Below are 13,086 nucleotides of genomic sequence, written 5' to 3'. Positions count from 1 at the left end.
TTTTACACAAAAAGGTTCCCCAGGATCTCTGTTCCAGCTGCAGCCAGCAGTGCTCTAGGGCAGAAATCATTCTCGTCTCTTTATCGGCCCAAGGACATTAGCTTCAAACTAATGGTCTTCAAACTCTAAGAAATGTTCCATCTTAAAATTATATCTACCTTAAAAAACTTAGAGACAGCATAATTTTGAGTGTCTACCATGTAGAAACCTCACAAAAATCAAAGTTTTGCAGTTGACCTGCAGTTGGTAATGAAGTACAAATTAAAAATCTTCCATTTTCCTTTTTTGTCCTTTTGCAGGTGTGTGCTAAAAATGGATCATCACTGTCCATGGTATGTCCTAGATACTGGTTTGTGGTTTTCTGAAAGGAAGGGCTACTTAGAGATATTTCTGTATACCTCTCATGTCTGTATGCCTCTCACATTTTAGACCATTCATCTCTTGAGTTTGGGAAAATTATAAAATAATTGCACTTTGAAATTTGCCTGAAATTAAATTTTAACAAATCATTCATGTTTGCTCCATAACCCATGTATAAAAATGCTATTATATTGATAAAATTTAAACCCCAACTGCTAATTCACTCATTAACTTTTATTCAAATTTAAAAGGGCTCCAGCTTAGCCTTTCTTTTGGGCTGTCTCAGTGTTTCAGCTGCACTTGGGGTGCTTCCAATAACAACATTTGCACATGGATTGTTTCTGAACTGATGCTGATCAGAGACAGTCTGTAAAGAAAGCTGCATGGAATAATTGAGCTTTCCACCTTTCAGAATTGCTGCCACTAAATTTCTTAAATTCCTCCTTTTTTAAAAAAAAAAGGAAAATTTAAGAATTCAGAAACTACACGAACATTTCCCTACCTGAACCCTCTTGGTTATCAAAATAGTAGATGATTTTCCAAACCTGAGTTCTGACACAAACACCCACTATGGATTTTTGTACATCCCCGTGTTCCTTTCTAGAGTTGTCCTGTGCATGGAGAATTCTAAGCAAGTGTGGGGTTAATTGGGCTGGATGTAAGCAAACAGGCAGGGGTGAGGTGGCTCCTGAGGTTTGCAAAGGAAGAAAGTAGCACAGAACTCCCAGCTCTCATTCCCTTGGCAGACAAGACCCAGACAGGAGGAACGAGCTCCTGCCTCTGTGACCCATTTGCCTGTGGTGCCAACCTCCAAACAATCCCAAAAATCTGAGCTGTGCTTCTCCTTGGCCCGCAGGAAGGGTTTGTGTGGGAAGCAGAGCCATCAGTTCTGTTCCCTTTTGGCCACTGAGGGGAGCTGCTTATTGGCAAATTCGGTGGTGTGATCCGGGCCTTTGAAACCCCCCAAACCTGGTCGTGCTCGTTGTGTTACAACCACTGTGTGCTGCACAAATCCTGATTTCAACTTTGCTTTTGTCCTCCAGGGTGAATAACTGCATTGGATTTTCTAACTACAAATTCTTTCTACTGTTCTTAGCCTATTCTTTGTTGTATTGCTTGTATATTGCTGCAACAGTCTTCAAGTATTTCATTAAGTATTGGACAGTAAGTCATGAAATCCAGTTCCTTTTTCATCTCCTGTCAGTCTCGTGGGCTTCAGTGACTCTCGGTGCTTTGTTGCTCTCAGGCAGTGAAGGAAGGGGCTGCATTTTCCTGGGAGGTGTTTCCTGGGCCCTTTGGGTGTCCACCTCCTGTTAGATGTGCAAAATGCACAGAGCAAGAAGCAAGCAGCCTTCAGGAATTTCAGCCTGTAGATTATTTTCTGGCAGAGAGCTTCTGTCCCTCCCCTGTCCTTATGTTTGCATGGGTGTCCCTTGGAAAGTTTGGCATTGATGTGTAGGATTCTGGCAATGATTTGTACATATTTACTGAAAAGAAAAAAACGTGTCAAAAAACCATGTTCATTTTCTAACCCCCACAGGCCTCCTTTTTCAATTTAAAAAACTGAGTGAACCAAAGGAGGCTTTTATGCAGTTACTGCTGATTGTTGCTATGCAAGCAAGGCCGGTTGACAACTCCAGTAAGACACTGGCCCTTGGCCTCTATTTCTGTCCCCTCTGCTCAATAACTCTGTCTGTTTTTGTTTAAGTACCTTTGCTGTGCACTAATTGTTCCCCACACACAGCCCTGAGCCTGGAGGTCCCCAGAACCTTCCTGTGTCACTGCTGGGCACCTCTGGTACCTGGCTCTTCTGCTGGAGAGGTCCCACTTGGCTTTTAAACTTTCCCCATCCATCTGTGCTCAGTTCTAACTCCCCCTCATAGCTGCAGATGTGGAGGGCAGGTTTCTCTGGGCTTACCTTGAGCAAGGTGCAGAATTTTAATGTATGCACAGGAAACTCAGCAGACCTTAATGAGGGCTTCAAGAGCTCATGCTCATTTCCCAGGGTGTTCCTCATGCCCACCTGGGCAGCTGTGGTGGGCTGGCTCTGAACCATACCAAGAGTTAATAACATCCCCCACTCTTTGTGCTGTGGTACAGGAGGGGAAATGAACCACATTCATTTCTTTGTCTCTTTTTGCTTTTTATAGTAAGGTTGAATTTTGTCTGTAAAAGTTTGAGAACTCCCAATAGGAATTTTAGAATTGTATTTCTAAGTACAAATAATTTCCATCCTTAATTTGTTCCTGTCACTTGTTCTGTGTTGCTTTCCTTTCCAGGGTGAGCTGACTAATGGACGTTCCAAATTTCACATCCTTTTCCTTCTCTTCGTGGCAATCATGTTCTTTGTAAGCCTCATGTTTCTGTTTGGCTACCACTGCTGGCTCGTCAGCAGGAACAGATCCACTCTAGGTAAGGCTCTTCTGCCTGTTCCTTCTAGTAAGACACACTAAAGGTTCTGTAACAAGGAAAAGAAAGAGAAGAAAAAGGGCATTTGTTCTATTTCTGTACATTCCTGCTGGTTTATGAGGGGAGGAAGATTTAAGATCTTGGTACAAGCTGCAGAAATTTGTCATTGCAAATGAGCTGCATTTATTAGCTGGTGTGACAAAAGCTTTGTTAGGGAAACCAGAGCCTTAAAGTGTAGAAGTCCAATTATAGAAGTGTGTGTTATGCATATGTAAAATGACATTTGCTGTGAAATGAGTGCAGCTTTTCAGGAATAAGGGTTTGTTATACTCCTGTGATGGGGTACATCCCAACCAGCTTGGTGAGCTTGGGAAACACAGTGTCCATCTTTACTGATAAAGGCAAAGAAGTTGTGACTGTAGAACCAAAGAAATTATCATCTAAAATAGTATCATTTTACCAAAAATTCTTTGCCTTTCCTCAGATAAATGTTCAACTTTCAAAGCTTTTGGGATGAAGTTTTGTAACAAAACAGACACGATCAAGAGTGAATAAATATTCTGATTTTATCTAGTTCTTTACCTCAAAAGTAATTTTATGGGGCATTGAAGCTCATCTATCCCAAAACATCAGACCTGTGCAGCAGTTCCTTCCTGAGAAGGAAGATCAAGCTGTTCCTAAGGCACTCAAGGTTCTTCTCTCCTCTCTTTTCTTAATTTTATGCCTCACCAGAACCCAGAGTTTATTTGCAGTTGTTTGTCCCTAGTGCTTGCTCATTGTTACATTATTGAGTGAGGTGATTTAAATCTGCAGTGCCACTTCTGGAATATGCATTGAAGGCCAAGCTACTTCATTCTGCACAGGTTTTTTTACCTAGAAACTTTTACCCTCTGAATTTTGTCAACTCTCAGAGAAACATCTTTTAACTCTATCATCTGGATGAAACAACCCATTGTGGGTTGGTTTGACTCTTTTCTAGGTTCAGTTGCACAACCAAATTCCTGTCTTCAGTTGGAAAGCCTTTACAGGCTTTGCAAAATGGGAAAAAAACCATTATTTTGAAACTTTGTAGTGCTGTATCTCTATAATCCATTAAATCATGTTGTTTTTAGATGGCTACAAGATGAACAACCCTGTTTTCAGAGTGTTTGGCATTGATTTTCTTTTTTTTTTTCTCTACTGAAATTGCCTCTGTTTGCAGAGGCTTTCTCAGCTCCAGTGTTTCAAAATGGCCCAGATAAAAATGGATTCAATCTTGGCTTTGTGAAGAATCTCCAGCAAGTGTTTGGGGAAGAAAAAAAACTCTGGCTGCTGCCTATTGCCTCTAGGTAGGTAACCCTACTAAAAGCTAAAGTGCTAAAAGCTGATATAATTATAGTTTTTCACATTTTGTGTATGGGTTTAGGTCACAGGAAAGTGAGATTTTTATGTATCTTTCAGTAAGAGTGGGGACATTTTCTCTTGGGTGTCAGCCAAACATAAGTGAGATTTCTGCCTTGAATTTGTGGGATAAAATGATAAAATTTATACCTATTAATTGCTTCTTTTTCTTAAATGTTTTCCTTAGTTCCCCTGTCACTTCTAACTATCCACAAGTTAGTTTCTCCAGGTTTTTTTTTCTGTATTCAAATGACTTGATCAAATTAACACATTTACCTTCTGCTAAAAATTGCTTGATTCCAGGCCACAAGTTTCAACTTTTGTACTCCAGAGACCTTGAAAAAACTGAGAACCAAAATGAAATATAAACATGGTACTTTTCAAAGCTTAAAGATTTTAAGTGAACATGGGAAATACTGGCAACAGAAAACTTTGCAGAAACAATGTAGGGAAATTGTCATCTTTTAGAGTCCCTTGCTGCTTTTGCAGTGTCCCTCTCTGCCTTTCTCCTTGCAGCCAGGGGGATGGACATTTTTTCCCAATGAGAGCCTTGAGTGAAGCTCGGAACCCTCTCCTGATAAATGAGGAGCAGTGGGAAGAGGATGGAATAGATGAAGAGCCTCAGGGTAAGGAAATCAGTGAAATTAGTTGTCCTGACCTACAGTGGCCAGTAGATGAATTATAAGAGCTAATCAAATTTAAAAACTGTGTTGGTTAAGTCTCTGGGTAGCTCTGACTTGATTAATGAGCACAGACTAAAAATAAGCTCTGCTTTGGAAAAATTTTTTTTTTTTTTTTAGCAGCTTTCTACTCACAAGTGAATGAACTTAGAGGGTGTTTCAAGGATTAGAGAAACTGAAGTTGCTACAAACTGAGAGGATTTACATGTAAATGTTGCTGCATGCAGCACAATTATTTGGGATGTAAAGTGGTGCCTGGCAAGAAGGAGGATATTTAGATTTTTTAAAGTGTATTTATCTTCTTAGAGTGTGTGAAAACAGGCATGCAAACACCTGAGTGCAGGGATACATTTAGGAAGCTGCTTTATAATTTATCCAGCTTTTTTGCCAGAGTAAATTTACCTGCTCTTCCTGGCTGATTCTATACATTTTGGTACTTACACAAGGTAACACAAACGAGTTTTGAAACCATCAAAATTCCTGTGCATTTTTGTCATTCCTGTGGATTTTTAATGATGCTTAAAATAACTCCTTTAGGAATGAGTCAGAGCTTATTCCAATTTTTACAAACTTTAAATTATCTGAATAAATAATTAATTCTTCCATATGAATACAGTGACACTGAGGTGATTTTTGGCTAGATCAGAGCCCAGATTATGGTTAGGAGCTTATATAAAGTCTCCCAATTTATAGTGCTTATAAAATAAGTGACATTTCCAGGCAGTTGGATGATCACTGTGGGTCCTTTCAACAGAAATATTCAGATTCTTTCTTACACAACAGAGCTAAACCAGTAAAAATGTCTTACCAGAAAGACCTGAAATGTTCCATTAAAACTGAAAGACCTTTATTTGTCTTTGTGGCTTTTTAAAGCTTGTGACTTGGTTATGAAATAAATAAGGCAAATAATAGAGTAATCTCAGTTAAAAACAGCTGTTCAGTTCCCTCTGACAAGTGGTTGTCTATTTTTGTATGTAATTATCCTTAAAAACACAATTCCATGCTTAGTGAAAAAATGTATTCTCAGTGAGAAAAACAGATTTATTTACCTCTAACTGCTTTGGTTTTCACAGGCTCTGGTGAAGCCTCATCCCTTGCCATAGAAAGGGAGACATAGCAGTGTGAAAGCACAGTGGTGTAAAGCTGGATCAGAAAGGTCAGTGCTTCTCTATTTCCCTCAAAACCACTGCAGGGCGTGGGGAGGTGATGTTCGACAGGTTTGGGCTTTAGCAGAAAAATATTTCCCCAGTTTGCCCAGAAATCCCTCGTTCAAGGAGCCCTGAAGGGAAGCTGAGGCTCTCAGTGGCCCTGGGCTGGGTGCTGGCACAGGTGACACCAGAGCCACCAGCACTCTCCAAAGGGAAGGACACCAACCCTGCAGCTCCTCTGGAAAACAGGGCAGGAAGGACCCTTGCAGTGACTTGGCCAGTGACAAGATGGAAATTCTGGGATCCAGGGGAGGTGTGGGAAGGTGCAGGTGCAGTGTTGAACTGAAGCTGAGCACAGCCAGGTGGCAGCTGGGAATACAAGGAAGTGCCTTGTAATGTCACATCAGCTGTCACTCTTCTCCAGGCTTTCCCTCCCCCTGGAAAAGGTGACAACAGCTGACACCAGCTGCTTCCAGAACATTCCCTGCTCTGCCCCCTGTTCTGACTTGGAGAACAGGGCAGATGCCCCACACACACATCCTGCCCCAGGAGCTGCAGGCAGTGAGGAGGACACAGTGTCCTGTTGTCCCAGGGGAATGTAACTGACCGAGATTCCAGGAGCATCCTCTGCTGTCCCCCGACTGGAGGTGGAATTGCCAGGTGGAATTTGCCCCTCTCAGTTCCAAGGCAGTCAAAAACTGGTGTGACAGAGCACTGCAACCCCTGCCTGGCTCCCCTGGCACACAGGGCCCCTCCACACTGCTACCAATGGGCTTCTGGCACCTTGTAGAAGTGCACTAAGAAAAACCCCAGAGTATTTTTCTGTCAGCAGTGAGGGCTGCATCCTGCCAGCCCACCAGGGCAGGCAAAATCAGCATTTTCTTGTTGTTCTTCATGGCTTTAAAATGACTCCCAAAGCCCAGATCAGCCCTCAATCCCTCATAAAAGCAGTGCTATGGTTGCACATTTGTATTTCTTTAAATTTCAGCTTCCCTCTCAGGAGCCAACACATCCCTTCTCTTGGCAAGGACTTCAGTTTTGAGGGTCAGAAAACAGGTGGATCTTCAAGATGAAAAAACATCCTGAAGTATTGTCTGATGGGAATCTGCATTCTAGAGTGCTTCTCCAGGAATCCTGCTGTCCAGATGTCCCAAGGCTTTATAAGTTTAAGTTACAGACTTAACAGAACAATTTTACAGAGTGATTCTGGCCAATCTTCTTTGGCCTGCTCTCTTTATTTTATAAATACTATATATTTTTTATTCAAAACAGGTAAAAATGTTGATGCGAGTGCATTTCCAAAGGCCTTTTCATTTTGCAAACATCAGGGACTCGAGCTCTTGAAATTCTTGCAAGCCATAATATTCTTGGGGATGGTTATTTATTTTGAGGCTGATTCTCCAACCTTCTCTGACAAGTGACATTTTCTAATGTGTTTAAATTCTAAGTCAGTCAGATCAGCTCAATGCAAGACAGACCCAGTTAAATCTGGCACTAAATTGGTAGCTGAATGTAAGAATATTGAAAGCAAAAGCGCTGAACATGCACAGGTACATGTGCAGCTGTGAATGAAAATAAAATATTCACATTGCCAGTATCAAGATTCAAGAATATTGTGGCCATAGATTTTTTTAAACTGTTTTTTAGGGGGGTGTTATTGTCTTAGAGTTTGAGTAATAGTGCTTTTGAATCCTAATTGCAGGCTCCTAAAATGCAAAAGGGAACTTCAGAGAGTCCAATTTGCATTAATTCCTAGGGCTAAAATGTCATCTCATTCCTGGATCAGTGTTTGATGGAGATTTGTGTGTTCATGGAGTCAGAAAGGAAGATGTGAGTTCGAAATGTGCACTGAAAGTGTGGCTCCATGAGTCGTGTTTGGAGTTTACACTCCTCAGGGGTGGTTTGAACCCCAAAATGTTGAAGACACAATTGATATATTGAATTTTATCAGACTTCTTCCCAGCTCAGTGCACTGACTGGCTTCAGGGGTTTCTGCACTAAGAGGTGATCAGATTTGTTTCTGCATTTTGCTGCATTTACAGTCAAAGAGGTGGATCCCTGTTTTTGTTCTGGGGAATGGAACTGAGACTTGGCTGGCTGGATTATGGACATTTTTCTAGACCTGAGTCCTTTTTTTTATTTGCATGATTCAGCCCAGTCCATCATTCTTGTTTGAATTAGGTGCATGCTAAAAGTATTGGTGTACTGCCTCTAAGATCATTTAGTACCATTTTCTATCCCATTTTTGTGTTTAACAGCCCATTGATGTTGGCAGTGGCTACAGGAGCAGGAGCTGCTGAGTGAGTTTGGTGATGGAGGCTTTTCTTGCAGACTAAACCCCTCTTTCCTCTGTTCCTTTGCTGCTGCTGCCACAGGGAATGTGTTTGTGAGCCAGGAGAGCCTTGCAGAGGTTCCTTCCCTAAGAAAAGGTGTTTAACTCCTGGTTGATCCGCGCCCTGTGGGTGGGAATTTTGTCCTCAGCCTCTGCAGTTTGTGTGGAGCAGGCATTGCTGACCTCTCTGCGATGTCTCGCTGCTGAATTTGGTTTGAGGGGCCAAGGTGGGCTGGCCCAGGCTTGTGTGGCTTTGTGTCTCTCCTCAGGGTGGCCCTGAGCACTGAAAATGTTCCTGCTTCAGCCACCTGAGCCCCATCTGTTGAGTGGGTTTGTCACCAAACTGCTGCTGAGTGCTGGAAGGGTTTTTCCTGTCAATCTGAAGCTGCATTTCTAATGTGAATCTGGTGTTGGACCTTGTGCTGTGTGTGATGCAATGTGGCAGCTGAATTAATCCCCTCATTCCTGGCAAAATGTGCTCTGGAGAGGGAGCTTGAGAGGATGATGGCAGCTAAACACAGCCAGAATTTAGCACCTACAGAGGTGCTATTTGTGCCTTTAAAAACTTTAAATTCCTTGTACCAGGAAGATGATTTGGTGACTTTGTTTCATCCTGTCAGCTGAAGTGTATTTTTCCAGAGGTTGTGTGGATTTCTGAGCAGGTTCTTGTGCCCTTCTTGGGCTTGGTTCTGGTTCCAGCCCTGTCATTATTTGAGTTCTTTGTGTGCCAGGCAGCAGCAGCAGAGCTGTGCAGGAGCTCCCTGCCTGTTCCTGCTGCTGCACTGCTCATTAGGGAGTACAGAAAATCAGGCTTTGTCTTCTAATACTAAGCCAGGTATCTTCATGATGGTACAGGTACCAAGCTCAGTTTAAGAAAGGTTTTTAAATGTTTCCAAGTAACTTTTATTGAGTCACTTTTCTTGTAATTAATTAAGGTCATCTCTTCCCTTTCCTTCAAAGCAACTAAAAGCCTCCCATGGTTGTAACAAGCTCTTGTCCAGGTGGAAACAATAGAGAGTTTATCACTTCAGAGCCACTTCTCAATATCCACACGTCAGATGCTGGAAGGCTTCATGAAATATGAAACAAACCCAAAAGTTGTGTAAAATGAGGCAGAACAGAATGGGGAAAACCCACAAGTCTGAGTGAGCAGCTCCATTTTGTTCCCTTCTGCCTCCTTAAGGTGATACCCTTATTTTACCCCTGGCCTTTGTGCTTTTTATGCTTTTTTAAATGCACTGGAAGACAGAAGTTCCTCAGGCTGACGTGGTCACTGCTGCAGGTGACAAGAGAGAGAATATTCAGCCCAGTGTGTGGTAGTTTCTTTTAACCTACAAATGGCTCTTCAAGGGTAACCCACTGCAGCACCTCCTTCGTTTTCCATGCCCTGATCCTCATCCAGAGGTTCTCCACCATCATCACTGACTGTAAGGGCTGTATCATCAAACCTCTCCCCCACCTGCCCTCCATCCCAGCATTCCAGGAGTGGGATTCATCCCACCAAGTCCCTTCAACACCAAGGTACTGCAGCTCTGGGAGCGGCCCAGCGATTCCAGTTCATCCTGTGCTGGTGTCCCAGCACTCCAGGTACACCCTGAGCCCTCCATGTGCCAGCAGCAGCCACCAGTGTTCACTGTCACTCTCTGGCTGGGTGCTGGAGATGCAGCTCCAGTCAGAGAACCTGGAGAATTGTAAAGGTTTGAGTCAGTTCTGGTGCTGCTGTCAGTTGTGTGCCTGAAGGTGTTCCACTCCAGCCTGGGAAGTGTCTCAACCCCCTCCAGGGGCTGTTTGCTCTGCTCAGCATTGGAGCTGCACTACAGCTTTCTCAGCTATGAACAACTTTTCCAAGTGATGTCACCACAGGAAAGGAGGGAATGCTTTTGTTGGACTTTACTGTGAGGCCTCCATTGTTATCCCTGTAGTCCTGGATTCATCCTCTAAAATAACTGACCACTAACCTCACCTCCTCACCTCTCCCCCCTCTCTCCCATTTACATTCAGGTACAAAATCCCAGACAGAGCATCACATTGATGTTTCTCTGTGTGGAACTGTCCAGTCCAGTCAAGTCCAGTCCTGGGCCAGCAAGTCCTGCCCAAGGAACCAGGACTTGTGCAATCCTCACTGCACTGCCAGGTTTCTCTTGCTGAGCTGGAAGATTTTGAAGTAGGATAATCTTGTTTTCCTTCAAGCAGGGAGCAGTTCTGTGTTTGAGGAGGCTGTATCCAGTGTGTGTGGGGTGCAGTCACTGGTGAGAATCAGGAAGATTCCAAACCACACTATGCAATGAATGTTTGCTTCCTGGGACAAACAGGAATGGATTCAGCAAAATCCACACCAGCTGCAGCTCTGTAGTTCTAGATGCTGGTCTGGAATGAAAGCACAACTTGATGCATAAAGTCTGTAATATGATATGAATGTAAAATGTCAAGGGGAAACAATATAAAAAAGTTAATTATTTTTTCCCTGTATTTAGCTATGAAGAATGATGTGCTGAGCAGTTACTCTGTGCAGAGTTACTCTGCTGAGCAGTTACTCTGCACAGAGCTGGTGCACTCATGGAAGGTTTAATTAGCAGGGGAAGAAATCACTGCTGACCTTGTTTATTAAGCCAGAATTAATTAACTCAAAAGGGTCATATTTTAATTTCAATGACTCCTGTGGTACAGATTTCTGAAATGGATCCATAGTACTTGAAAATACCTCAATTTTATTGATATTTTTCCAATTCTATCCGCTTCTACTTTATTACAGAACACTTGCAAACCTCCAGTCATTCTGAACAGATCACTGAAGGTGTTTGTGTGGCAGAGGGGCTGTTTTCATTCCCAGCCTGACCTGGCAGACCCTGCCCTGCTCACAAACACTGAGCTCGCACCCACTGCTGCAGGGTTTTAGTCTCCTGTCCTTTTTCCATCCCACTTTGAATGTTCCCTCTTCCTCCTGAACATACAGTTAAGTATCTTCAGCTTTGAGCAGCTTGTGCTGGTTTTTTTGGGGTACTGTGAAGGTGAGTAGGTGTCATTTTATGCAGTTGTGCCACGCATTTTATTTGTAATTAATCTCTCTGTTTGTCAGGTATTGGTTTGTAGTTCCATCATCAGGCCCAGCTGGCTTTGCTTAGAGCAGGATCCCACTTCCTGCATTTTCTCTTTCCTAAAAGCCTCATTTCTTCATTCTCCAGCTTTCTTTTGGGATGTAAACCTTGTGAAATAAAATGTAAGTTTACATTTCAAATACAAGCCTGTAAGTTGCTCATGCCTGCATGCTCCTTAAAATACTGTTGTTTTCTGTATGAGGTTTTAAGATTTACAGCAGCATTTGTAAAACTTTAAATGTGGGTAAAAACTTTAAAAAGTGGGTAAATTGTTAAAAAAAAAAAAATTATGTTAAGGGTGGAAAAAACCACAACCCCCAAAAAATCCAACAAAAATGACAAAGGGATCATCTCTGCTTCTTATTCCAGCTGTGCTTGAAAAGAAATACCTGCTTGCATCCAGTGCTGGTGTCAGACAGCCCCTGGAACACGCAGGTACCTGACCGATGGCTTCCCTGCTGCTTCAGTACTTCCTGAAGCACTTCCTTGAGTTAAACCTTGCACGGATCCCACGGGAAACCTGAAACCCAACACCATCGGCCTCCCCCTCTCCTTTCTAACCGGGGGAAGGTGTGTGCAGCCCCTTCTCAGCACTTCCCTCTGTAAGAGGAACAGAAGCCCACAGTGAAAGTGTTGGTGTATTACTTCCCCCCCATTTTCTGGAGGATCCGGGAGCCTCCAGGACGTGTCCCAGAACTCCCTCAGCATCTGGAATGCTGCTGATGTCATGAACTGCTGAGCTGGTGCAGGTGACCTTCCCTGGGAGGGAGGTGGTGGGACCTGCTGTTCCTCTGCTCTCATTTAACCCCATCCTTCTCTGGAATTAAGCACGCTATGGAGTGGCTTCCTGCTCTACTCAGAGCTACTCCAGAGTGATTCCAAATCCGTTGTTGGAGCAGGGAACTTTGGGTTAGGAACACGGGAAGCAGGAAAAGTCTTTGTTATTTTATAAATTTATAATCTGTCTGCTCAGCTGGCTGCTCCTCATCTGAAAATGCTGTTTGTGGTACAAATGGGTCCCTCGAAGATGGAACCGAGCTAAATCTCAGGATCAGGGAATGGCAGAGCTGTGGTGTATGAAACCCCAGGAGGGTTTTTTGCCCCTGGCAAATGGGGCTGGAGCAGAACCCCACTGCAGGGGCTGCTGTGGGTCAGGGGGATCCTTTGGGAGCTCCCTCTGGGGCGGGATCAGCGCTGCCATTCCTGATGGAGCTGACAATTGGGAAACAGCAGCAATCCCCTGGAGTGGTCTGGAACTGCATCCAGCTGCTTTTTAGGAGCCCAGCATGGCCTGGGGCTGGCAGCTGTTCCAGTCAGAACTGGTGGCTTAATACACATCTCTCCCCACTAATTCAGTGGGAATTCTTTTCCAAGGAATGTCACACTGGGATTGCTGCCCACACCTTTGGGGTGTTGTGTTCAGGAGTTTAATGCTGCTGCTGCTGCTGGCATTGAGACTTTTGATATCAAATGGGTTTTTACAAAAGCTTTGGATACTTGTTTTTACTGTTGGACCAATGTTCTGACTATGCTGATGCTCTGTGGAGTTTCACTGGCATTTTCCAAGTGTTTGTACAGTTTCTACAGCTGAATATCCTGTACGTTCTGCTTTGTTGTTTTTTATTATGGTTTCTACTGCACTGCAGGCAAGAACTGCATTAAAACCATTTTTGGCTAATTCA

General features: G+C 43.3%; 1 protein-coding gene across 4 annotated transcripts in view; it reads left to right on the top strand.

Moving 5' to 3' along the window:
• The window catches only part of ZDHHC15 (zDHHC palmitoyltransferase 15), a 20,331-nt gene extending 7,245 nt beyond the window's left edge, over window positions 1–13,086 (top strand). For all 4 annotated transcript variants that reach the window (XM_086850142.1, XM_023926738.2, XM_023926736.2 and 1 more), the window contains 7 exons: window positions 300–332; window positions 1,404–1,524; window positions 2,640–2,772; window positions 3,971–4,097; window positions 4,666–4,775; window positions 5,903–5,985; window positions 6,966–13,086. In XM_086850142.1, coding sequence (XP_086706268.1) covers window positions 300–332; window positions 1,404–1,524; window positions 2,640–2,772; window positions 3,971–4,097; window positions 4,666–4,775; window positions 5,903–5,946 — 568 coding nt within the window. In that variant the 3' untranslated portion in view covers window positions 5,947–5,985; window positions 6,966–13,086. The remainder of the gene's footprint in view (window positions 1–299; window positions 333–1,403; window positions 1,525–2,639; window positions 2,773–3,970; window positions 4,098–4,665; window positions 4,776–5,902; window positions 5,986–6,965) is intronic.

Source organism: Cyanistes caeruleus, chromosome 14 (assembly GCF_971803275.1).
Source record: "Cyanistes caeruleus chromosome 14, bCyaCae1.hap1.1, whole genome shotgun sequence".
NCBI lineage: Eukaryota > Metazoa > Chordata > Aves > Passeriformes > Paridae > Cyanistes > Cyanistes caeruleus.
Note: the sequence above shows the minus strand (reverse complement) of the source record. Positions and strands in the feature narration are given on the sequence as shown.